This window comes from Convolutriloba macropyga, chromosome 14 (genome assembly GCF_964194025.1).
Source record: "Convolutriloba macropyga chromosome 14, txConMacr16.3, whole genome shotgun sequence".
Lineage (NCBI taxonomy): Eukaryota > Metazoa > Xenacoelomorpha > Acoela > Convolutidae > Convolutriloba > Convolutriloba macropyga.
In genome coordinates, this window is record NC_134481.1 from 3,227,327 (window position 1) to 3,252,982 (window position 25,656).

At 38.3% G+C, this 25,656-nt stretch overlaps 1 protein-coding gene across 1 annotated transcript in view; it reads left to right on the forward strand.

Annotated features, from left to right (window-relative positions):
• Nucleotides 1-25,656, forward strand: part of LOC142353380 (uncharacterized) — a 109,381-nt gene that overhangs the window by 82,097 nt on the left and 1,628 nt on the right. Inside the window, exon 3 of the mRNA XM_075405611.1 lies at nt 7,137-7,351. Within this exon, the coding sequence (XP_075261726.1) occupies nt 7,137-7,351 (215 nt within the window). The remainder of the gene's footprint in view (nt 1-7,136; nt 7,352-25,656) is intronic.

Below are 25,656 nucleotides of genomic sequence, written 5' to 3' on the forward strand. Positions count from 1 at the left end.
CAAAAAGAACAACAAAATAGACAACAAACAAAAAATCAGTTAAAACTTGGCAGAAAACGCTTCCGAAACACTAAAGCCATACCATGGCCATCAAAAAAAGTTCGATTGCACTTTTTACGAGCACCAGCTCGCAATAATGCATTAAGTGACCTCTCATATATGAAGCTAGGTAACAAGTAGACAAAAATGAAAAAAAGCGAAATTAAGTAACACTTTAATTTTTTTTTCGATAAATAATTTTTTCAAAGACATGAACGGCATTTATTACAGAACGAAATAACTAAATAGTTTCGTATACTCCTCCGATGGAAGTCTTGAGAATTGCAGTTATCCAGAATATTTCTTATGTCTACAAAACGAACGTCAAACATGAAATCGAGAATTAATTTACTTCTTTTTCCGTGTCGAAGTCAGTAAAGTCAATTAATTCTCTAAAAACATTAGATTGTGTGACACCAATCCCTTTTGAAACCTTCCTTTCAACAATACTGTCATATTTGGCCCGTAATTAACGAGACTGGATCACAAACAGACAATAACAGGATCAGTATTGCGAAGTTAAAAACTGTTTTTTTAATTTGGAAAACAATTGTTTTCAGAATCATGAAAGCCATCAGCTATCTACTAATACCAGATTATCGGCTAAACTGTTCTTCCATGAAAAGCCAATGAAACCGGGTCAAAACAGGAAATTTCATACGACTAAAAAGACAAAATAAAACCGACAGTTAACGAAAAAAATTTAAAAATTCAAATAAGTTCTTCGAGAAAGAAGTTTCGAAGCCTTTAAAATCATAATCTTTATCTTCAAGGATTTTAAGATTATCAATTTTGTCTTATTCTGAAAGCCAAAAAATTTCTATATGAACTGTCAATAACGTGATAATGTGACAAAACCAGAAAACGTGAAAAATGGGCAAGCACCTAAGTTTTAATTACACAGCACCCTCAACGGACTTTGAGGTAGAAAAATCCCCCCTTTTGAGTCTACAAAGATTGTGTTAGTGGTGTTTGGGTCTGGAATTCCTGCAAATTAAATCAAGCTGGACTAAAAAAAATTACTTTGTGCGGTTTTTGATGAAAAATTCATAATTTTGGAATATTTAGCCAGCTTTTTTGACAAAAAAAGCTGGCTCTTTCAAAAAAAAAACAAGTTTTAGCAAAATTGGCAAAGTTTTAGTCGAAAAATTCCGGAACAAGGGAATAAAATCTCACTGGATTTCACTCTATTTTCTCAAAAATTAAGCCTCGCTAACTACCTGTAAAAAACTCAAACTAAAAAATCTTTTTAATTCCATATTCTACGCTGGACAAGCTTTCTAATGATACCAGTCTCAACTCTCTACAATGAATATATCGATCGGCCAAAATTGACTGAACAAAAAAACGCATTTGAGTATATAGTTCCTTCCCCCTCAAGATGGGTCGGAAAAATAAGCGTTCAAACAACCTATTTGGACTATTCTAAGCTCAGAAGTCCAGCTCAAAACTGTAGCCAGTCCTCTACAAAAATGACCATTTTTGTTAGCAGCAGCCGATCCTCAGCAACTAGCAACATAAAGAGAGACGCTTAAGCATACACTGAATTTCAATTGATGAATACTCTGTGGTTTTGATGACTTTTGGTGAAAAAACACGCAATTTAGTGTCAGCTTTTTTTGGGCCTAAAATTTGAAACGCATAAATTATAACTTTTCAGCGTAAATCAGTACATGTTTTGTTGCAGGATAACCAAAGTCTGTTCAGTCTGGCCCTGGGTCTGTTCAGTCTTGTCAAGGGTTGTCAAAGTCTGCTCGGTCTGACCCAGGGTTGGCAAAGTCTGTTCAGTCTGGTCCATGCCTGATTTTTAGTCAGCTTGTCCTGTCCCCCATGTCCGCAACCCAAGTCCGTCTGGCCCTTACCTGTCTTGGGTCGGAGACCTCACCCTGCATGGTCAGACCAAAAGATCAGTAAATGACACAAGCAAAGCTTTGAAGTAAAAGAGGCAAATGAAATGTTGTTGACAGTGATTTTTGCGAACAACAATACTGTCTGGGTTATAAATTCAGGGAAAAAGAAAATTAGGCGACAGTGGACAAAAATTTGTAAGCAGATGAATTTACATAATTACAAATGAAGGAACGGTCGGTGCGATTTCTTATGCGAACTAATATGGTGTGATTATTAAACAATATGCCCTTTAGCGTCCAAATTTCAACGCACTCTCCTAGCACTCAAGTTATGACTCCCACGTTGTCATTTGAAACGTTCTCAGTCATATTAGTGGTGAATTGAGGCAGTTTTTTTGAAATCGAGGCCAGAGCCTGCAGTATCGGACAAAGTCTGGAGTTGATAGGTTTGTATTTAAATTTTGCCAGGTTGAAATTAAAGTTCAAAGTGATTTATAAAGTATATCAGGATCCAAAAATTTGAAATAAGCAAACATGTAAAAAAAACCAGTGAACAGAACTCGAACTTCGCAGTTCAACATTAAAACGTTTACATAAATAGCACATACAATGAAGCTACACTAAGAAAATCGTGACTTTCAAATGACCACATATTGTAGTTCGTGTTGTGTGTATGTGAAAACGTGATAAATTGAAACAATTTCTTACCAACCTTGAAGAAACAATTCCTGATAAACACTCGGCTCAAAACTTGTCAAGTTGAGGCCTAGAATTGACTCAAAACACGTAAACTCTAGTCGAGGGCTTCATTCCAGACCTCTGAAGTCATGGCGATGACATGACTCAAGACTAGTAAAGGCTTGACCGAATCATGAATAAGGACTTGCGAAGTTTTAACAAGACTTGACTGAAGAGTCGCGGGGCACTGATCAACACTTGGTTGAAGACTTTGAAAAGATTGAACATCCGAGTGGTCAGGTCTCGGCCAACTTTCGATTAAAAAATTCCAAAGCCTAGACAAAAACGTGAATCAAGACATCAAGTTAAGGCCACGAAAAGATTGAAGACTTCTCGTGAACCCTTTGCCGGGATTTGATTCGAGGCCTCTAGGAAGATCTTACTCTACATTAGTGAAGTCTTGGCCAAGACTTGAGTTAAGGTTGTGAAGTTTTTGCCAAGATTTGAGTGAAGATTCGTGTTGTACTGACCAATACTTGATTGGAGACTTGTGAAGTCGCGGCCAGGATTAGAATAAAGTGTTATAATGCCCAGGTCAACACTTGCCTCAAGAATTCTGAATTCATGATCAACAATTGAGTCAAGAACTGCAAAGTTAAGACTTGGTCAACATTTTGATTCTCGATCAGGTCTCATTTTAAACATTCCGAATTTGTGGTTATAACTCGACTGAAGACATTTTTTGCTGTCCTGACTAACACTTTGTTGATGACTTGTGAAGTCATGGCCAAAACTCGACGCAAGACCTTCGAAGCCTACACAAAGGGTTGTTTCTTGATTTCTAAAATCTCGTCAAAAACTTGACCCTTGTCAACTCCCGGTTGAAAGTTGAATCAAAAATTGCCAACTGTCGGCCAAGACTTTAATGAAGATTTTTGGGTATTGATGGGACTCATAGGACTTGTACAGTGTTGGCCGTGAATTGACTCAAGACTTGTGACATCTCGATCAAAACTTGGATCTATTCTGTTTCCCCCCCCCCCCCCCCCGTGTTTTTATGCCACCAGTTACAAATTTTATTTTGTTATGTAGCACGTTACTATGTAAAAAAAGCACGTGCGCTTGGGGGGGGGGGCGTAAAAAATACAAGCCCATTAAGCTGGGGGGGAGGAACAGATTAGATCCCAAAAATTAACCTAGAAGATTTGAGGTCCTGATTAACAACTAGCTGAAGATCTATTAGTAGTGTTTTTTTGGATGTTACAGACAGAGTTGCACCCTTAATACAGCTGGGTAGAGAGAAACATAAACAGCCTAAATGGTTCACCAACACGCTGAAAAATCTTAAAAATAAGAAGAATTGCGCATCGTTATTGGAAAGGAAGTGATGGTAATAGTTTGCTAGAAAAGTTCAAAAATATAAGATTAAAACAGTGCTCTGTAGCCAAAAAAGACTTCTATTTAAACAAATTTAAATCCTGCCTCGGTAATAAAAGACAAGTCTATAAATTAATAAATGATTTAAACGGTAAAGTATTGAGCAGTTTCAAGGTCCCTGTTCAGGAAACTGTGGAAAGCAGTATTAGTCAGCCGAATGATCAAGATAACGAAATAGTCTTTAATAGTTACTTTGCCAATGTTGGGTTTGAAATCAGCAAGCATCGCGGTGCTGAAAATGAACCTGAAGTTCCAAGACGTCAACGATCGATGTTTTTGTTTAAAGTTACAAAGGAGGAAGTTCAATTTGTAATATCAAATTTGGATAATAAATCATCCTCTGGTGAGGATTTTGTTAATAATTATTTGGTAAAAATGTCAGCGCCTGTAACTATTGAGTACATTACGTTTTCAATAATTCTTTCGTTTCACAGAGGCGAATTCCCGCAAGAGATTAAAAAGCAAAAGTTTTTCCTTTGCACAAATCTGGTTCAAAGTTATATGCAAATAATTACAGGCCTATTTCACTACTTATTGTTTGGAGCAATGTTTGTGAGAAAATTAAGTCTAATCGGGTTTACACTTGCTTTGAAAGATTTTCTTTGTTTTATCATGGACAATTCGGACTTCGCAACAAACACAGTACAATTGATGCACTTGTTGAACTTACGAAAAAATTGAGATCTGTATCTAAAAGAGGCAACGTTTTTAGTTTTTTCTTGGATCTGAGGAAAGTTTTGATACAATTGATTGCAAAATGATGATTGAGAAGCTAGAACGCTACCGTATCAGAGGAAAGGTATTGAAGTGGTTTGAATTATACCACGAGCAGAGAGTGCAGCGTGTTCATTTGAACAGAGTATGTCTAGCTGGGAAGAACTTAAATATGGTGTACCACAGGGCTCTATTCTTCGTTCCCTACTATTCACTATCTACATAAGTGATTTACCTTTAGTTTAAAAAAAGCTTGATGTTATTCTGTTTGCAGAAGATGCAAATCTTACTGCTGTAGGAATGCAGGTAAACAAAGTTGAACAAGAATTAAAGAATATTAGCAAGTGGCTCAATTCAAATAAATTAATGCTCAATTTAAATAAAACGGCACAGATGGGTGTCACTTTAGCAACTAATGCGTCAGACAGTTCCAGTTTTAACTCGACGGAATTAAAAAGGAACCAGTTTTTAAATATTTAGGAATACTTGTGGATTCCAAGCTTTCTTTTGGAAGTCATATTGAAGAAGTTAAAAAGAGGTTAAATAAGCAATGCGGTATTATCGCAAAACGGAGACATTTTTTACCTAGAAAACTGTTGATACAGTATTACGAATCAAACTTTAGGCCTTTTGTTCACTATGGAGTCTTAGTGTATGGCTGCTGTAGTTCTTCTTTGCTTCTGCCTATTTATCTTTTACAGAAAAAAAATGTAAAGCTGATTTATTTCAAGAAAAGAACCGATTCATGTGAGGACATATTCCGGAAGCGCTCCATACTGACTGTTTATGATCTGCACGTGTATGAATTGATTTAGTTTTCTCTGAAAGCAATAAGTGGCCTTCATTGTGAAAATTTTTGTAACGACTTGTTAGTACCTTATACCATAGAAAGAGAAACTAGGGGATCGGCAATTAAGTTACTCAAACAACCTTTATGCAAAAGAAAAATAGAACGGTAGTCAATCAAATTTTGTGCAAAAAAAGTGTTACAATAAATTGAAAAGCCTAGAAATTATTCCTGTAGACTTTGAAGCGAAGACGGTAGGCGAAATTGCTAATTTTTTACCATACGTTTAAGTGTTCATTTTTAGTTTGCAATCACGAACTCGGAAGATTTGTATTTGATTTTTAATTTGTGTGCCACATTGCCTATCTCTCAAACAGTGTTAATTTGTATAATTTTCTTTCTTTTCGAATTATATTAATTGTTGTCGTATTTGTACTAAATTCTGGGTAGACTGAAAAGTGGGTGTCTAGAGCCCCGTTGTCTGTCCTCTCCAATTCAATAAATTGTACAGTAATTTGTATATTATTCATTGGAGAAATTATTTCTTTCTTTCTTTCTTTCTTTCTTTCTTTCTTTCTTTCTTTCTTTCTTTCTTTCTTTCTTTCTTTGTTAAGTCTTGACATACATTTGATCCGGGCTTGTTAGATCCGGGCCAACGTTTGTGTCAAGACAAGTAAACACTTGGCCAGTTCTTAAGTCAAGACGTGTAAGTTCTCGGTCATGAGGTTAATTTGGTCTGGGATTCTCTGTTGATGAGCGTATAAAAGTCCAAGGATCTATTCTGTTTCGCCCCCCCCCCCCAGCCTAGTGAGAATAAATCTTTTATGACCCGAAAAACACACGTGCTATTTTCTTTTTATAGTAACGTGCTATATAACAACATATAATTTGCAACTGGTGGTCATAAAAAACACGGGGGGGGGGGGAGGGGGCGAAACAGAATAGATCCAAGTCCAATCAGAAGTCAATAAAGCGCTTTATAATTGTTATAATGATGCGAAGTTGTTTGAATCACTTTGTGCTATACATATGTCACTTACAAAAGTTGTAGTGGAAATAACGTCGTGATTACCAATATTCTTACTTGTGCATGCAAGTTCATTGATGGTGTGCAAGTCCTATATTTGGATTTCGGGGGGGGGGGGGGGGCAAAAGCTTGCTATCTCACTTTTGTCAAAATGCGGAGCAAACGACAAAATTGAGCTTAGTCAACTGATTTAGATATAAGAGATTAGATATTATATTATTAAGAGAAAGCGAAATCAAACTCAGATTAGAAGTATGAAAGTTGTTGCATTTCATCATCCAAATTTCACCGAAAGTTGTTGCACACAAAATCTGTTTACATCGTGAATACAAATTTGCCGCAAATTGATGTCTGGATCACTGAACAGGCATGTCACGATGACATACTTTTGAACGACAATTAACATATGAACCACATAAATTACTAAAAATGTCATTTCTATATCGCAATAATAGTCTGACCATGACCTTATAAGAAAAGAGTGTGATTAAAAGGGCACTATGGGTTGTGAACCCCCGGTAGGTAGTCGTTTAGTTCTGATGTGCTCTGATCAGAGGTTAGTTCAGTTTGGACAACATAAAATTATACCTGTTTTTGTTTCCAGGGTCCTATATATGTGGGCGTGATAATAATCAACCTCTACTGCATTCTGGTCGTGGCCTCCGATGAACAACTTAAGTCCCTGGATTTCTTCTTAGTCACTCTACAAAGTTTCTCAGATCTGGTTTTCACTGGCATTCTTGGTCTCATAGACTACCTTCTCGATCTATGGGCAGCATTTATTTACATATGCTCATACGGCACTTTTTATGACGACAAGTTATTATTCATTTTATTTGTTATAATTAACTAATCAATACCCTCCCGGACCTGAGTCTCATAACATTTCAGTACTGAATCATAGTACTTTTATTATGATTTTTACTATGCCCAGAGTTCTGATCATGACACTTTATAGACATTTCATGGTAAAATTCATAGTAAAATTCTGAGCTTATTCTGGACATAATGAACTTATTCTGGGCTCAGTCTGAACATAATGAATCGTTTATAGGAACTTTTTAGTTCAAACAATTATTCCAATCATTGTAAAAAACTTAGCAGAAATTTCTAAATAACCGATATAAAAAATAAACCGATGAAAACTGCTGCCCAGGTTTGATTTTAGTCATTGATCGGACCCATCCGAACAAAATCAGCCATGATCAGATTTTCGCTTGTCCTAAGACTTTTTTGACCTGCACCTTTTTACCTTGTTTATATTCAGGGCCACCCGTTTGAGGAATTTTGTTTTTCACTTGTAAGAAATCGTCGTTTTTAAATCGTTTTCATTAGACATAAACGATTAAAGCCCTTACGTGGTGATCGTCGTTTTGTTCGTTATTTCGTCGTTATTTTTATGTAGGAAATGATCGTTTTTCAAATAAACGACGAAAAAAAACGTGCTCCCCGCTGGTATTCGAAACATTGAACTCGCGATACATTAGCTGATGCACTGACCACTGTGCTATCAGGCCGTAATACAGATAAGCCAAAAAGATCTAATAGAGAAAAACTAGTTCAAGAGCAATTAAACGACGAAAAAAACAATCAAGAAACGACGATTCCTTTTGGAAAAAAAACGACGTAAGAACCGACAAAAAACGATGAAGAAACTATCAATTCTTACACTTAAAAGACGACTTAAACGACGGAAACTAATGAAAATGAAAAAACGACGACAAAACTACGAAAACTACGATTTCTTACAAAATATTGTCGTTTTTTCGTCGTTGTCCTCAACACGGGCATCCAGGTAAAGTGTTGATTGCTTTCTGCAACTACTTCCAGTCTTCAAAGTCTTTATGTCCCGATGCCTCGGTTCATAGATAATACCTGTTTGGTGTACAGTTTGTTGTTTGATGTGAAACTGCCCCTGCGTGTGCACTGTTGAACAACGTTGCATTTTTCTCAAATGGATGAGTATTTTACAGCACCCACAAGCCAATTGTTTTATTCGGCAGGTCACTCACAGCCGTGACTTAGTATTGTTTAAGTGATAGTCCTTTTAATTTAATAAATAAAAGTTATTTCAATAAATTTAGCTCGTTGTTGATAAACCGAGTCGGAAACAAAAGTTAATCTTGCCAGATCTTACAAGATTGACATTCTCTTGCAATAGATTCATGCAAAATCTTTCAAGATTTTCTTTTTTTTGTCAGCAAAAATTGGCTCGAAAATACAAAAAAGCGCTCAAAAAGCCAAGAAAGCCCTGTCCCACGTCCACTCCTAGAAACAAAACAATTCGGAACCGTCAATGATTGAATGAAAAATTCGACTTCGAGCAATCCTTGACTTTTAAAACCGTCTGTTTAAGAAACTACTTTTAGCCCCGGTGGACGCAATTTTAACTGTCTGATCGTTATTGCACACCCCAATCTAGATCAAACAGAAAAGACCAACGAAAATAATAGGAAAAAAATGAACATTGTTACGCAGTAAATGAACGAATTTCATCCAATCAGAATCGAGTATTTCTAAATTTTAAAATAAGATTTAAATACGTTCTAATATACGTAGAAAGTTCCGAAAAAGTTCAATTAACCTAATTTGAAGTAAATATAACCACGATATGTACCGATTGAGGTGGATTTCGGCTTAATATTTTTAGGTTTTCTAGACAATTGCCGATTGAATACGAACTGATTTTACGTCAATAACATCAGACAAAAAACCAGTAAAAGAGCATCGAAAAAACCTTGCCGCCTAAGTTTCACTTGTTGCTTTGTACGTCTTAATGCTTGCACGTTGTTGCTATACTTACATGAATCAATTCAAAAATATCGAACTTCCGTTATTTCGTCAGAGTTAATATGGTGCCGCGACCCGGGACACCTTTGGATTTCACTGAATTTGGATTAATTACCTTCTTTTTAGCCTAATAGTTGTGATAAACTTATCAAATAGTAATAGCAATTATGGCAATTGTAAAATGAAGATGAAAGACTATTTGGCAGATGCAAGACCATATCATGACTTCCCAGTTAGCTCAACGACAACATGCGGCGACATGCTTGCCTCTTTAATTTACACGCGGATGGAAGCTATGAGTTGACTGAATATTGGCGAGATTGTGCTCAATTGATTTTCGAGTGACGCAGAGAGGCAATGTGGTCACCAAGTCTCAGAGGTCACCTTCACGCTCAAACGATTCAATCACCCCATGGGAAATGCTACGACAGCCAGGCCAGGAAAGCATTATTGAATCGAGCCAACAATCCAACCCAACAGCACACAGCAGACGTCAACTGGTAGTGCGACATCGGCAAATACAGGACGATCAAAACTGTCAAAAAATGGGTTCAAAGTGCAGAAAATAGTCTCAACTGACACTCTATTCAATCCTCATCGCCAGGGGAGAAAAAAACTGTCAGACAGAACAATAGTTTTCAAAATGTTGAGCCATAAGTTAGATATTGAAATTTAGAGGGCAAGAAACCAACCCGTGAACTTTTTGGATCTCGCATGTGGTAATAAAATTTAACTAATCTTTGTAGAAAGAAATAGGCAAGGGGCCCCCACAAACATAATTTTTGACGCGAAAGAACATCGATTTTGAAAATTTTGGTAGATTTACCAAAAAGTCGAGAAAATTGATATAGTCCGTTCGTATATCAAAGAATAACCTCTGATAAAGAGAAAATTGAGAGAAAATTATGCTAATTTGTCCAATTTTGAAATTTTTTGGTCAATTTTGATGCAAATCAAAAAAACATAGAATATCAATATTGAATATTGATAAACCGTACTTTCAGGCATAAAACCGTCCAATTTACCGGATTACCGTTCCGTATTCAAAAACTTGCAGAAATTTTGACCACAAATAGAAAAAATTGGACAAAAGCATAAATTTTTGACAAGGTTGTCAAAAATCATTTTCTCCAACAAGAAGCCCCTACTGAACGCAAGTCAATATCAGTACTGGGCAAGTCCAATTCCAAGTCTAGATATCAGTACTGATTCAGAGCTACGACCATAACACATTTAAGACTTGTCAGACTTGGTCAACACTTGGCAAATCTTAAAACACGTTCTTAAATAAAGTTCAGTACGGGAGGTTCGTTAATTGAGTGAAACTCATTACAGAGAAAAAGTTGTGAAAATTTTCACAACCTCCGGTCTACAGAAAAATTGATCGAATCCCTATAATTGTTGCTCGTCGGTCTTTTATGTACCGTTTCGTCCGCATCCTTTTCGTCCTTTAAATTTTCAATTCTCCGTGTTCCGTTTATTTTTTCTTCAATAACGTCGCTCTCCCAAGACTTTGCTTTTCGTTTTCTCCGTCTACGTTTCTGGATTTTGTTGTAGTATGTCATATGTGATGAATTATGTTGTCGTTTTTGCTGTAGTATGTTGAGTATGCTAGTATGCTGGTTTGTTGTTTAGGTCTTATAGCTTTCTAGGGTGTGACTTAAGTTTATTCTCGAGTTACGGCTGGATTGTCCTTTGACTTTGCAACTTTACTAATTTACTAGCCTTCCTGTTGTAGTATATAGATTTTGCTGTTTTATGTTTGTGTGTACCTGTATGATTGCTAGCTGGTTTGGTCTTGTTGCCTTCTAGGGTGTTACTTAAGTTTATTCTCGAGTTACGGCTGGGTTGTCTCTTGACTTTTCCAACTATCCTAGTCTACAAATACACTATTGTAGTTTATTCAATTTTGCTGTAGTTTGTTTAAAACCGTTAGTATGCTGATTGTTTGTTTTGGTTTGGGTTTTGCTAGGATGTGACTTAAGTTTATTCTGGAGTTACGGCTAGTAAATTTCTCGACGTTTTCATCCCTTTAGTGTACTACTGTATTGCCGTAAATTAGTTTGTCGTTAAATTTGTCGTTATAGCCCCATTATGAACTATATTAGCTTGTCTTGCAGCAACTTCTCTCCTTCCTCCTAAGGTATGACTAAAGTTTGTTCTGGAGTTACGGCTAGTTTGTTTGGATGAGTTTTTGCTGTGGTCTGCTAACATAGTTCTTTCCGACCTCATTTCACGCCCGTTCTTTTGCACCGTCCCGTTTAGTTGTTGCGAGTTTTTAACTCGCTTTCCCTCGAGTCCCGTTTCCGCTCCGTCGCGCACTGCTCGCTCAATTTCTTGTCTGTCCCGTTTCCGTTGCGTTGCGCGTTGCTCGCTCAACTTCCCGTCCGTAACGTCTCCGTTTCGTCGCGCGTTGCTTGCTCGACTTCCCGTGTGTCTTTTGTCTCCCTCCGCATTGAGCGCATAGCGTTCAGCGCCCCACTTCTGTTTTTTGTCGGGCACTGTGTGCTCGACGACCTTTTTTGCTCTTTGGGCGGTTTGTTTAACAGACTGTCTACAGTGAGCTGTGTTTGGTGCCTTTTTGCGTTGGGATTGTTTGTGTGGGTTTGATTTGTTTGGAGTGTGCTTATAAAAAATAACCGTGTGCAGTGCTGGTTTTGCTGGTATTTGGAAATAATAACATCATGATGTCTAAAAGTCTTGATCAAAAAGTCAAAAAATTGTACGCTGCCAGGTCAAAGCGTGAAGCTGAATTGCATGCTATACATGAAGATATTATTAATTGTATAAATAGTCAAAGTAGGCGAGTGAAAGTTGAACGCCTAGTAACAAAGTGCAACGAAGCATTTATGACTGTTGTAGACAAAAATGAGGACCTGATTGCAATTGCTGGAAAAACAGAGGATCCAAGTGCACTTGTTCCTTCATTAGAGTCTTACTTGGAAGCAATGACAACTAAGAATGACAAGATACTCACTTCAGCACGAAACTACATCAACTCTGCTGATGATAAAGTGAGTGAGTTCCAGGAACCAAGGGCTTCCATTCGTTCTAGATTTCCCTCAATTATGACCTCGTCAAAAACATCTAGTCAGCGTAAACATGATTACGCAATTGCTAAAATGAAGCGCGAAGAAATTGAAAAACAGAATGAGGCAGCCATTCGCCTTGCTAAACAGAAAAAGCAAATGGAATTAGATGAACTGGAGGAAAACAACAGGAAACGTTTGGCAGAAGCAACTCTGCAAGAATTTGAATTGCTGGACGCCGTTTCTAAAGGTAGCCAATCTGAAACAACTGCAAGTGCTAGAAGCTCAATGAGAAGTGAAAAGGCTGTCCAGGACTGGATCAACTTTAAATTTTAACAATGAGAAAACTAGTGAACCAGATGTTATGATTGACCCTCCAGAATGTCCTAGCCACAACAACGGCAAAACAGTGGAAGATCAGAACACTGAAATTTCAAGGCATTCTATTCCAAAAAATTGTCGAGGCAATTACATTTTAAGCAATGAGACCTTACAGCAACTCGATCCTTATTATACTCCACCTGAAAAATTTTGGCTGCTGCTAACCCACAGGCGTTGTACCAGGCGCACCTAAGGGCGCAAATGGATCAAACAGGCCAGCAAGGCGTGGCGCTTCCAGCCATAACTAAACAAAGGAACCGCGGATAGTCAGCCACCTTCTGTACACGCCCCAGGGGCTTCTTCACCGCCCATTCAACAGCTCATTCCACCACAGCCGTTCGCACCGCAAAGAAACCAAAATCATACATCCAAAGTATTTTCTAACGCACAACTTCAAACTTCACAATCCAATGGACCTGAAACATCAAGTCTGCCCAAGAATAATTTGGACCCGCGAATTTGCTCCCGACAACAAATTAATTGTGTCCCCCGAGAACCAAACACCACTCTTCCTCCTTTTCCGACAGCAAATAATCCAGCCCCCGCAATAAACGTTCCCCTGCACCCAAGCGCCCCACCAAGTCCAAACATTCAACAGCACAAATCCGAACCCGCTCATCCTAACGTCCTTTCCATTCCGAACCCAGTCTTCGCACCTAACCTCACTGCTTCCATCCCACACGCCCCTTTGATTAATCCTCCTCTCGTCTACAACACTTTCCAGAATAATAATAACCCAGTACACAAAGCTGTACGTTCTGTTGCTGCTCATGTCCCAAATATGCCCAATATCCCGTTTGGTCAAAACTTTGTGCCAAATATGAGTCATTGGCGGTTCCCACAGCAAAGACCGTCAATAGTCAACCAAGACACAACCACCGTGAATAGTCTGCCTCCAAATGTACACACCCATATCGCACCATCAAGCACTTATGTTCCACTACGAATTTATCAGAATTCGCCCCCTTCGATTGATATGCAATCACCGTCAGGTGCACAGCAGGAAAAACCGATCGGGATTACTAGTATTGTTGTACCTGGTCCAGCCCCTCCGGTTTTTCAGCCAACATACCCCTATGTTGGGCCCACTCCGTTGAGTTGGAGTGGTCCGCAGGTGTCTGCAACTGCCCCTCCGATACCAGACAATGCGTCCTTGATTAGGGAACTGGCTGATGCGATAACAAGTAAGAAAAATGACCCTTTGCCCGAGTGGAAACTTGCAGAGTTTAATGGCGACCCATTAAAGTGGCATGAGTGGTATGGTCAATTCAAAAGCGCGATTGACTCGCAGTCGCTCACTGATGACGTTAAATTGACGTACCTTAAAACACTCGTCACCGGTAAAGCAAAGATTGCAATCGCCGAGTTTGCTTACTGTGGTTTAATGTACAAGGATGCACTAAGGACTTTAGAGCGTGAATTTGGCCAGCCACAGGCAGTCGTAAGTGCACACTTGGACGAACTAAGCAATTTTCCGCCTCTTAAAATGCACAATAGTGATAACATCATCAACTATTCTGCAGCCATATCCAGCCTCTTTGGGGTTTTCAAGTCACTATCATATGATGCTGACTTGAGGAGCGCTTCCCTACTTAACCAAGCGGTACAGAAGTTACCACCAAACATGAAAGAGTCATGGTTGCTCTTTACGGTTAAAAAGCACTGGGTTAAGCCTACCGTCCTTGACTTTAACGATTGGCTTAAAGAAAAGGCAGAGGCCCATGATCTTATGAAACAAAGCGCAACCAAGGCAAAACCTGAAGATAACAGCACTTCAGTAACCAAGACCAAAACAGCCTCAAAAGTGTTTGCATCAAATTCACAACAAAAGGAAACAAAGAAGCAAATGCCATCTTCTTCCACAAACACTTACTCTCGGTGCGTTGTATGCAGAAGTAACCACCGGCTATGGGAGTGTCGACTTTTCAAGGAAAAGACTCCAACCCAGAGAGCTAAGTTGGTGGCGGATAACAAACTTTGCTTTTCTTGCTTGAGGGACAAGCACACGTTCCGCCAGTGCCCTCAGCCAAGACGTGCCGAGCAGAGGGGTGTAATAGTTCGCATAACTCACTATTGCATGGAGCAGATAGGGTTTTCCCAACAAAACAGTCAACAGATCCCAATAATATCCAGTCTTCCGGCAACACAGGTCAAAGTAAAGCAACTACTAGTCAACAGCCGTCTAATAAGACCACAACAATGTCATCTGTTACTGATGTTAAGGGGCTCCTTCAGGTTACGGAATTGCAGTTGGTCAATTCGTCCGGTTTAGATACCAAGGCTTTAGTATTGTGTGATACCGCCTGCAGTAACTCTTGGGTGGCCGGTAGTCTCGCAGATAGGCTCGGTTTGCACGGTAAAGCACTAAAGCTAACTGTCAAGGGTATTAATACCGAAGAAGTAGTTGACACTAGGATTGTCGAAGTTAATGTGAAACCAAGAGAACATCAAGATTTCGAATCATTTACCATCAACCCTTTCGTTAAAGAGAGTCTGAACGTCGGCTCTGATATAATTAATGTACAGGCCCTGCAAGAGACTTACCCACACGTGACATATTCCTATAAAGACATTGCGATGATACTCGGACAAGATGTCTATCATGCCATCCGCCCGTTAGAATACTTCTCTGCCGATGAGAAGCGTTCACCCGTTGCCGTACGCTTACCCATAGGTTGGGTCTTAAGCGGTCCGTTACCATCAAGTTCTTGTTTAACTTCAACGTCCTTTAAAGTGAATATCGAACATGACAATGAGTTAGCAAGTCAAGTAAAGTCATGGTACGACATTGAATCATTCGGGGCAAACAAGCAGGTCGACTCCAGATCTGCAGCAGACGCAAGGGCTCACGAGATCCTTGAGAGTACCACCATACACAATGGCCTGAGATACGATGTTGGAATGCTGTGGGCAGCGGACAACATCCAGCTCCCAAATAATTACTTCTCCTCCCTTGTGCAACTAAAAACGCTCGAAAAACGTTTGGCCAAGGATGAAGACCTCAGAGAGAAGTATACTAGTACCATCAAGGAAGACCTAAATAAGGGGTATGTAATTGAGGTTCCGGACGCTCACAAGGTTGAGAGCCGGTCCGATAAAGAGTGGTACCTACCCCGCCATCCGGTTTTAAACCCGAACAAACCAGGTAATGTGCGTAGGGTGCTCAATGGAGCAGCAAAATTTCATGGCGCCTCACTGAATAAATCTTTGCTCTCTGGCCCTGATCTGCTCCAAAATCTTATTTACGCACTTCTTCGCTTCCGACAACATCCATATACCGTCTCCGCCGACATCGAGGGATTGTTTCTACAGGTTGGCGTGTTACCATCAGATCAACCATCAATTCGCTTTCTTTGGCGGGAGGACCCCACAACTAACGTTGTAGTGTATCAATATACGCGCCATATATTCGGGGCTAAAGACTCGCCCACATGCGCCAACTATGCACTGCAACGCACTGCGAGAGACAATGCCAAGTTTTACCCCGAAGCTGCAAAAGCCGTCCTTGAAAATTTTTACATGGACGATTACCTTGACTCAGTGGAGTCTCCAGAGAAAGCCATCAATAGATCGAAGGAATTGGTACATCTTCTCCATCTCGGTGGGTTCAAGCTTACAAAGTTCGTAAGCAATGTACCAAATCTGGCTGACCGAATTGATAGTTCCTCTCAATCTACTGAGCCCAAGGTTATTGTTTCATGTCAAGAGGATTCATCGCATGTGCTAGGATTAAAGTGGGATCATAGTAATGACACTTTAGTTGTGAGTAGGGGTACAAGCTGCGCTATCTACAAGTCCCTCACGCAACGCTTGGTCCTAAGTCTTGTCTCGAAAGTCTTTGACCCCATTGGTCTTGTCGCACCTTTTACGGTCGGTGCGCGACTGCTCTTAAAAGACATCTGGCGTGTCACAGGACAACAAGGGGATGACGAGCTCCCACAGGACATCGTTCAAAGATTTTTGGTTTAGAGTGCGGACTTACCAAAGCTTCAAAACATCAAAATTCCCCGAAGTTACTTTAGTGGACCCTTTGATAATATAGAGTTGCATATGTTTGGTGACAGTTCGCAGGATATTTTCAAGGCGGTCGCATTCTTGCGAGCCCGTGTAAAAACATCTACGGGCGAAGAAAAAACAGAGCTTGCGTTTGTTTTGGGGAAAGTGCGCGTGGCGCCAATGGAAGTAATGACTGTCCCAAAACTCGAATTACAAGCAGCTCTTCTTGCCGCTCGACTGAAAAGGGAAATTACACAAGCACTTACCGTAACTGTTAACCAAGTATTCATGTGGACAGATAGCACGACCGTTCTCCAATGGCTTAACTCTAATGAAAAGCAACCAATCTTTGTTGCAAACCGCGTTTGTGAAATTTTGGAGTATACCAGCGTTGACTAATGGAAACACGTTGCAACTAAGGATAATCCCGCTGACGCTGGCACGCGTGGAATGTCCGCTGAGGTGCTGCAACTAAGCAGTTGGGTCTATGGTCCACATTTCTAAAATAACTCAAGGTTATCTTTCGTGCCGAACAAAGACATCATTAATAACATCAAACTTGGCGTCAACCAAGCAGTCATTATAGAAGACACTGTTTCTCTCGCTACATCTATTAAAAAACAGACAACTCCCGTTCCGTCGTTATTCCCGTTTGATAAGTTTAGTTCTTATCAAAAGTACTTGCGCATTGCCGCATACGTTCTCCGGCTTTTGCCGAAACATGCCGGCTACCGTAACCCCGATGGTAGCATTACTGACCCTACTGAGCTTGACGAAACCGAGCGTCATCTACAGTATTTGGTGCAAGGAGAGTCTTTTGAAGCCGAAAGAAAAGATCTTCTTGGGAATAAATTCGTTAAACGGAGTAGCCGAATTGCTCCACATTCACCGTTTATTAGTCCAAATGGGCTAATCCGTTCCTCGGGCCGCATCAAGCGGTTAATTGAAGTTGGGTTTAACGTAAAGTACCCAATCATCTTAGATGCACGTCATCCGTTTTTAAAACTGTTCCTTGAACACACGCACGTAAAGCATTATCATCAGGGCGTTGAATACCTAAGATCAATTGTGCAGGAACACTATACAGTACTGAAACTAAGATCGTCTTTACGTTCCATCAAAGCACACTGCCTGAAATGCCGAGAATTCCAAGCTGTAACTATGCAACCAATCATGTCTGACTTACCTAAGGAGAGACTTGCTTACCAGTCTCCTCCCTTCACAAACACTGGCGTTGACTACTTTGGGCCATTCTATGTTACTGTCCGCCGTACTACTGAGAAAAGGTGGGGCTTCCTCTTCACCTGTCTCACTACTCGAGCTGTCCATGTCGAGATAGTTACATCCATGGACACCAGTTCTTGTGTTATGGGAGTCGAGTGGTTTGTGTCACGTAGGGGTACATCTGCCATGATTTGGTCGGACAATGGCACTAACTTTATTGGAGCGGAGAAAGAACTCGGAGAAAGTATTGAAAAGTTGAACGTTGTCAACATTGCAGCTGAGCTCGCTCACAAAGGTATTAAGTGGAGGTTCAATCCACCCAGCGCAACACATAAAGGTGGTATCTGGGAGAGGTTGGTACGCAGCTTCAAACATGTGTTGTATACTATTCTTGGCACGCGTCGCCTCACGGATGAGGTACTGCATACTACCTTTTGTCTCGTGGAGAATGCTCTCAACTCGCGTCCTTTAACACCCGTAATTGCCGATCCGTGCGATTTGAACGCTTTAACGCCCAACCACTTTCTTTTAGGAGAACACTCTACCAGTATTCCGTCTGTTGTCGGCAACAATGAGTTCGACCATCGTAAACGTTACGCCCGTGCGCAGTCGTACGCTAATGCGATCTGGTCCCGTTGGATCAAAGAGTACGTACCGACGCTGAACCGACGCTCTAAGTGGCAGACGCCTGCCGAGCAACACCTTAAGACCGGTGACTTGGTTTGGATAGTTGAGAAAACCAACCCCAGGGGTTACTACCCAACCGCTCGGATTGTGGAACTCCGTTACGGCTCCGATAGCGTCGCGCGCTCCGCCGTTTTACGTACGTCAACCGGTTCACTCGTCCGCCCGCTTGTAAAACCTGTACCAGTTTTCGCAACATCTTCTTCCGGGCCGGAAGATGTTACGCAGTAAATGAACGAATTTCATCCAATCAGAATCGAGTATTTCTAAACGTTAAAATAAGATTTAGATACGTTCTAATATGCGTAGAAAGTTCCGAAAAAGTTCAATTAACCTAATTTTAAGTAAATATAACCACGATATGTACCGATTGAGGTGGTTTTTGGCTTAATATTTTTAGGTTTTCTAGACAATTGCCGATTGAATACGAACTGATTTTACGTCAATAACATCAGACAAAAAACCAGTAAAAGAGCATCGAAAAAACCTTGCCGCCTAAGTTTCACTTGTTGCTTTGTACGTCTTAATGCTTACACGTTGTTGCTATACTTACATGAATCAGTTCAAAAATATCGAACTTCTGTTTTTTCGTCAGAGTTAATAAACATACAACATCACTCAATAAATTTGTTTTTGTTTTAAAACCAAAAGAACTTAAAATTTGAGAAAAACTGAGAAAAAGGTTTTTTATTCTAGTCAACATGTTTATTCTGGCCAATTAAACAAAAAAATCAATTATAATGAAGTTAAACGGATCATAGAAAACTGGGAAATCGAAACGCTTCCGCTTATAGCCAGGTCTAAATGATATTGTCTTTCATTTCGATAGCAAATTAAATGGGAGTGTGTCATTCTAAAACAACCCATAAATTAGGTCAATGAAATTTACCACATCAATATCAGCAAACCAACTTAATATGTATTGTATTTTTGCATCTAAGAATCAATAATCCTTTGTCTCAATAGAATTCTTTGGAGAACTTCCTTATCTTTCTTAGAACTTAACCATAAAAAATCATTTAGCGAGAGATGCTGCTATACTGGAGAATTCGTGGCCAAATTCTCAAAGTTAAGTGATGAGTGAATCAATAATTTCCTTATAATTTTCTTATAATAATTAGTTATAAAAAATGAAGAGTAGAAAACCTGAAAACTAGGACACCTATATAAAAAAACGAAAACTCAACGAAACAATTGTTTGGAAAATTTGCCAAATATAGTTAGCTGATTTCAAATTAAATAATATATTCTCGTAGTTATACGTCTGCATAAACAGAACTCTAAATTTTTGCATTACACATATTTATATCAGAACTCTATGACAACAAATAGACAGCAAGAAATGATTGCTGTAGCCGCTCGAAAATTTTTTAAACGTAAGTGGAGATTGAGTTATTAAATTAATTAGGTTAAAAATTCTTGATGAATGATCTACTCTATGTTACCCAAAACCTAATCCACAAAAATAGAAAATGGGACGAAGGCTCAGACCTGCAAGTTTATTATTTTTGCATTTTAATAAAGTGAAAAAATAATCATCGTCGGAGAGTAACAATTCAGAAAAGTTTTTAAACCAGCGAAAAAAAACAAAAAACCAACTATCGTGAACCCGGGTTATCGATCATACAACTTTCTTGGATTTCGTACTAGGTCATATATGATTCTTAGTAACCGTACTAGGTCATATATGATTTGTATGATTTCTTGGTAGTCATACAAGGATCATACAAAAAATAAAATCTACTCTCAAAAGGCTTCAATCGGTATGCTCTTGGTTACTGATACGAAAAAAATAACAATCAAAGATGCATAAAGGGTAGAAAAAAAAATTTTTTCTTTGTAATCATACTAGGTCATATATGATTTGTATGATTTCTTAGTACTCATACAAGGATCATACAAAAATTTTCAAATGATGCCTCCCACATTAAAAAAATGTAGTGAGTTTCACAATCCACAAATAAAACCATATATGGCACTTCTTTCGGTAAAAAAAAACAAAAAAAAAGAAAAAAAATTCTTTGTTTTCATACTAGGTCATATATGATTTGTATGATTTCTTAGTACTCATACAAGGATCATACAAAATTATTCAAATGATGCCTCCCACATTAAAAAAATGTAGTGAGTTTCACAATCCACAAATAAAACCATATATGGCACTTCTTTCGGTAAAAAAACAAAAAAAGAAAAAAAAATTCTTTGTAATCATACTAGGTCATATATGATTTGTATGATTTCTTAGTACTCATACAAGGACCATACAGAACAAAACCAATCATTGCATTGAACTAAGAACACGAAATAGAATTCAAATAAAGCTGTGCATCTCTGGTACTCACCAATTAAACAAATAAATCTGCCTTATATCTGCCTGATCCAAGATATTCGAGGTCACGTTTCAAAATAATCGCATTTATGGGTCAAACTGGTGTCACACAAATTTCGGTTCTCGAAAACAGCAGAGTACGCCCACATAATTGTGCTCCATAGAGTCCTCAGATACTGAGAAGTATCCTCATATATATTTTTTACTTAATTTTTTTTAATTGAGGCCGTAATTTTTTGCGGGATGTACGCCAAAATTCGATTTTTGCTTATTTTTGGCTAGTCGGTGGTCACCTTGTAAAGAATAAAATCGACTTTTTGTTAGGATTATTCATTATACTGCTCGATGTCGCCCAATAAATATAAGTGCAAATACACACTTATTTTACCCTTTGTGTAAACCGTTTGTTGTTATACCTTAGCGAAACGTGAAACTCGGTGTCAAAATTAGATCATTCGTTACTGTACATTTTTTTAGTTATCTCTACGCAGAATAAGCTAATTTTCCATCTGTTGGTTGTGCTTCTTAATTCAATCTGAACTTTTTTTGTAATTGCATTTGAGTTAAGTTGAAAATTTTGCGATTTGTTAGCTTTTTTGGATTTGATCGATTTTCGATCAATTTTTGTTGACCTAACATTTTGAAATTTGAATATTTTTGGTGGCCAAGAATCGTTTTGAATGTACCTCATTGTGCTCAACATCGTAAAAACTGCTACGAATTAAGTAGTTTGGATTTTTAGGTTTTTGCTTGTTTGTATGAGACTAATTTTTTTGTGTCATTTTCCCAGGTTGGTCATCTACTTTAGTTAAACATTTCTTGCTTCCTTGACAGTTTTCGTAATCTCTTCCTCGTTGAATCGTCAAATACAGTTGCCATAGTTGGACATTGAAAATATTGTAGTGGGTTGGCTCCTATTGACCACTTCGCTGACCAAAATGGTTTGATCAACAGATTACTTATAGATAATTAACGAAAAAACAAACAAAGTTATATTTTGCACAATTTCTTTGTTCAAGGGTAATATGTTCAAATCTAAGAGTCGAATTGGCCCTTTACCACAAGCAGCCAAGCCTTTTAATGCAAGTCAAACATTGTTTCTTGAAAAATAGACAATTTTTAATTTTTCGTGAAATCACGGAAATTCTGATGATGTGTTTTTTTTGGAAACAGCCAAAACAATAAAAAACCCAAAAAATCCTGGCCTTCATGGCAAGCTGGGATTTTTTCCAACACAAAAACCAAAACTTTTTGTGTTCAAAAAAATGTTGGACCGTAATTGCGCCAGGATTTACGTTCAAGGAGTCGGGTCTGGCCATTTTGCGCAACTATGTGAGAAAATCGTGTCTCTTAATTCCCAAAAAACAGGAGTACAGTTCTTGTTTGTTGATTTTTCTTACACTAATGTACCAAACAAATCAAACCTAGTCTTAATGGTTGATACTGAACTTGTCTTGAATGCTCCAGGCAGTGGGTTCCCCAAATCAGTCGGGGCAGAAAGTTATAAATGTTCAAACTTGAAAAGTTTTCTGATTTTTGGCATATTCGTGGACATCAGTTTTCTGATACAATAAAACGGGCGAGCTACTATGCCAGCAACTTCTCGATAGGTGTGAAATTTAGTCGAAGGAAGCTCCTCAGTTAGTGGAATGAAGAGTTTTTTTATAAAACTGTTTTACATGAATTTGCGAAATATGGCTGTCCACTCGAAAAAAATGGATTTCTTTTGGGAGTTCTGCTGATTCCCATGCAACAAACTGACCAAACTGAACATTCATGGTACTCTTCTGTCACAAAATAGTTGAACTAGCTTGAGCACATGTGTTCTTCTATTTATTGAGTTCATTAAATGATGTTTTTTTCTAAAGTATCAAAAAAATCTAAATATCGCCGATTTAATACATTGTCTTAAATGTTATACTATTTGGGTGTTAATGTTACAAACTTATCGGGCTATTTGGCCTGCCAGAGTGCGCGTGAAGTCATTCAAACTCAAAATTATGTGCAATTTACCTTTTTTTTCTCAATTTTTTAATTGTCGGCTTTACGGGAATTTTTGCTCCTGTGGTTTTTTTAATATAAATAACCAAAAAGCATTCATGGCGAGCTGGTAAATTTCCAATTTGACGATAATGTTTTTGGTTTTCAAAAGATAAATAGTGGACCGCAAAAACCTCCAGATTTACGTTTAAGGAGTCGGGTCTAGCTGTATTGCGCAACTTTGTGAGAAAATTGTTTCTCTTAATATATCAAAAATAGGAAAACAGTTCGTTTGTTTGTTGATTTCTCTTAAACTAATGTACCGAGCAGATTAAACGTAAAATTAACTTGTTGATATCGAATCGTTTTTGACTGCTCTAGGTAGTTATTTTCCAAAAATCTATCCCGGAAAAAGGTCAAAGATGTTCAAACTTGAAAAGAACTAATTTTGGCGTAATCGTGGGCATTATTTTCTGGTATGTTAAAACGGGCGAGTTACTGTGCAAGCAATTTCTCGATAAGTGTGGAGCTTAGTCGAAGAAAGCCCCTCAGTTAAAGGAAAAAAAACAATTTTCAGAGGCCGTCTTACAAGAATTTGCGAATATTGACAGTCTTCTCAAAAAAAATTTTGGGTTTATTTGGGAGTTTTACTGATTTACTGATTAGTTGGTTTACTGTTTCTTTTGGTTGTAAAGTGTTTAATTGTTTGTCTGTAAAATTTTCAATTGTAAACTGTTTTGTTTTAACTGTTTAAGTGTTTGTTTTGTTAGTAAACTTTAAAAAATCTAAATCCTGCCTATTTAATGCAGAGATTTTGATGACTTACTAGTTTTGGGCGTTATTTTCAATTGCTAATTGTGCTCTTTAGCTTCCGGGGGAGCATTTAAATCCATTTGAAACTAAAGTTCTCAGCAGTATAACGATTTTTCAAAATATTAATTTTTCAGCTACTCGGGAATTTCTTGCTCCTGTTTTTTCATGAAAACACACAAAACACCCTGGCCTTTATGTCGAATTGGGATTTTCCCAATTCGCGGTGGAGGTCTTCGTTGTCCAGTTACAAGCCAGTGAACTTAGATTGGTCCAGAATAAACCCCTAGACGCACATATCAGTCATTTTGCAAGAATTTGCCAGAAATTTGGCCGTATTAATAGCTCAAAATTCAAAGTACACTTCAAGTGTTTGCAGTTTTCCCCAAAACTACATTATCAAATTGCACGGACATTGTTTTGTTTCATTGGCACTATACTCTTCTTGCTTGCAGTGTTTGGTTGGTTTCTCAAATCGGCCTAAACAAAAAGTTACAAATGTGTAACTTGAAAAAATTTTAATTTTCAGGCCAATCTGGATGACACACATTTCGTTACAACGAAACAGCCGACGTTGTGGAAGAGGTCTTCAGCGTCCAGATAGATGAAAAATGCGGGTATTTTACTTCCTGAATCATGTTCGAGCTGAACGTTTGTGTCGCTTTGCTGAGTTTCGTGTCAAAATTATATCTTATTAGCAGAAAAATCGTTGGCACGCTTCAGGTTTCTATTGATTTCTCCCAAACTACTGTGCCAATTCAGACGGGCATAGTCGCGTTTTATTCGTTATGAGCTGTTCTCATTTGCAGTTTTTAATAAGTTACTGAAATCAGCCTTCTCAGAAGGTTTTTAGGCGATAAGTTTCATAAAAAACAAAAATTATAATGTTTTAAAACGCTTTTTTGGTTTTGATGCTGTTATTCCTCTAATTTGGGGTATTGTTACTTGCAAATGGTGTTATTCACCCGTCTGTTAAGTCCCCGAAGCTATTTCAATCATAGAACAGGTTTTATTAGGTTTTTGATGGACCTTTTGCATTGCTTCTCTTTAATTTTTTGTCTTTTCAGATGCCGAAAGTCAGGTTACAGTTTATTGTTTTATCGATATCTCCAAAAGTATTGAATCAAAATCAACAAACGAGGTGGCATTTTGTTTCTATCAATCTGTTCCTATTGGTCTATTGCAGTCTTTTTTTTGTTTTGGCCTGTGCAAATGACAATTAGGGTGTAAACTTAAAAATAAATATCATTTTAATCGTTTTTATGAATTTATGTGTTTTTTTTGTAATGAGGGTTGTTGTTACTTGCAAATTGTGTTATTTACGCTAGTGTCGGGTCCATGAAGCTATTTGAATCAATAGTTTTTAGCAATTCAACAATTTTTCTGTTTTCACGATTTCATCAAATTTCTGTGGATGTTGTTTTATGTCAAAACACTCAAAACATCATAACCTTCATGGTGAGGTGGGAAATTTTTTCCCACCTCACCATGAAGGTTTGGCGCGACCTAGAACGTGGAATTGGACCAGAATTACACCCACAATTACGCCGGGAACGCTGTTTCACTTTGTTTTACGTCGTTTCCGGAGATCTTGGGCTTCGATTTTAGCCCAAAAAATGGGGTACAGAACAGTATTTTGTTAATATCTTCTAAAGTACTGAACCAAATTAAACGGGAGTGGTCGCATTTTTTGGCACTGAACCCCTCTTGCTTGCAGTTTTTAGCTGGTTTCTCAAATCGGTCTCATCAGAAAGTTATTAATGCTTAAATTTGAAAAAAGTTGAATTTTTGGGCTGTTCTGGATGACCCAATTTTCGGTACAACAAAACAGCTGATTTGCGAAATAAATGTTAGTGTTTTATAATCCTCTGTTAGTGGAGAGTATCCCCATATATATTTTC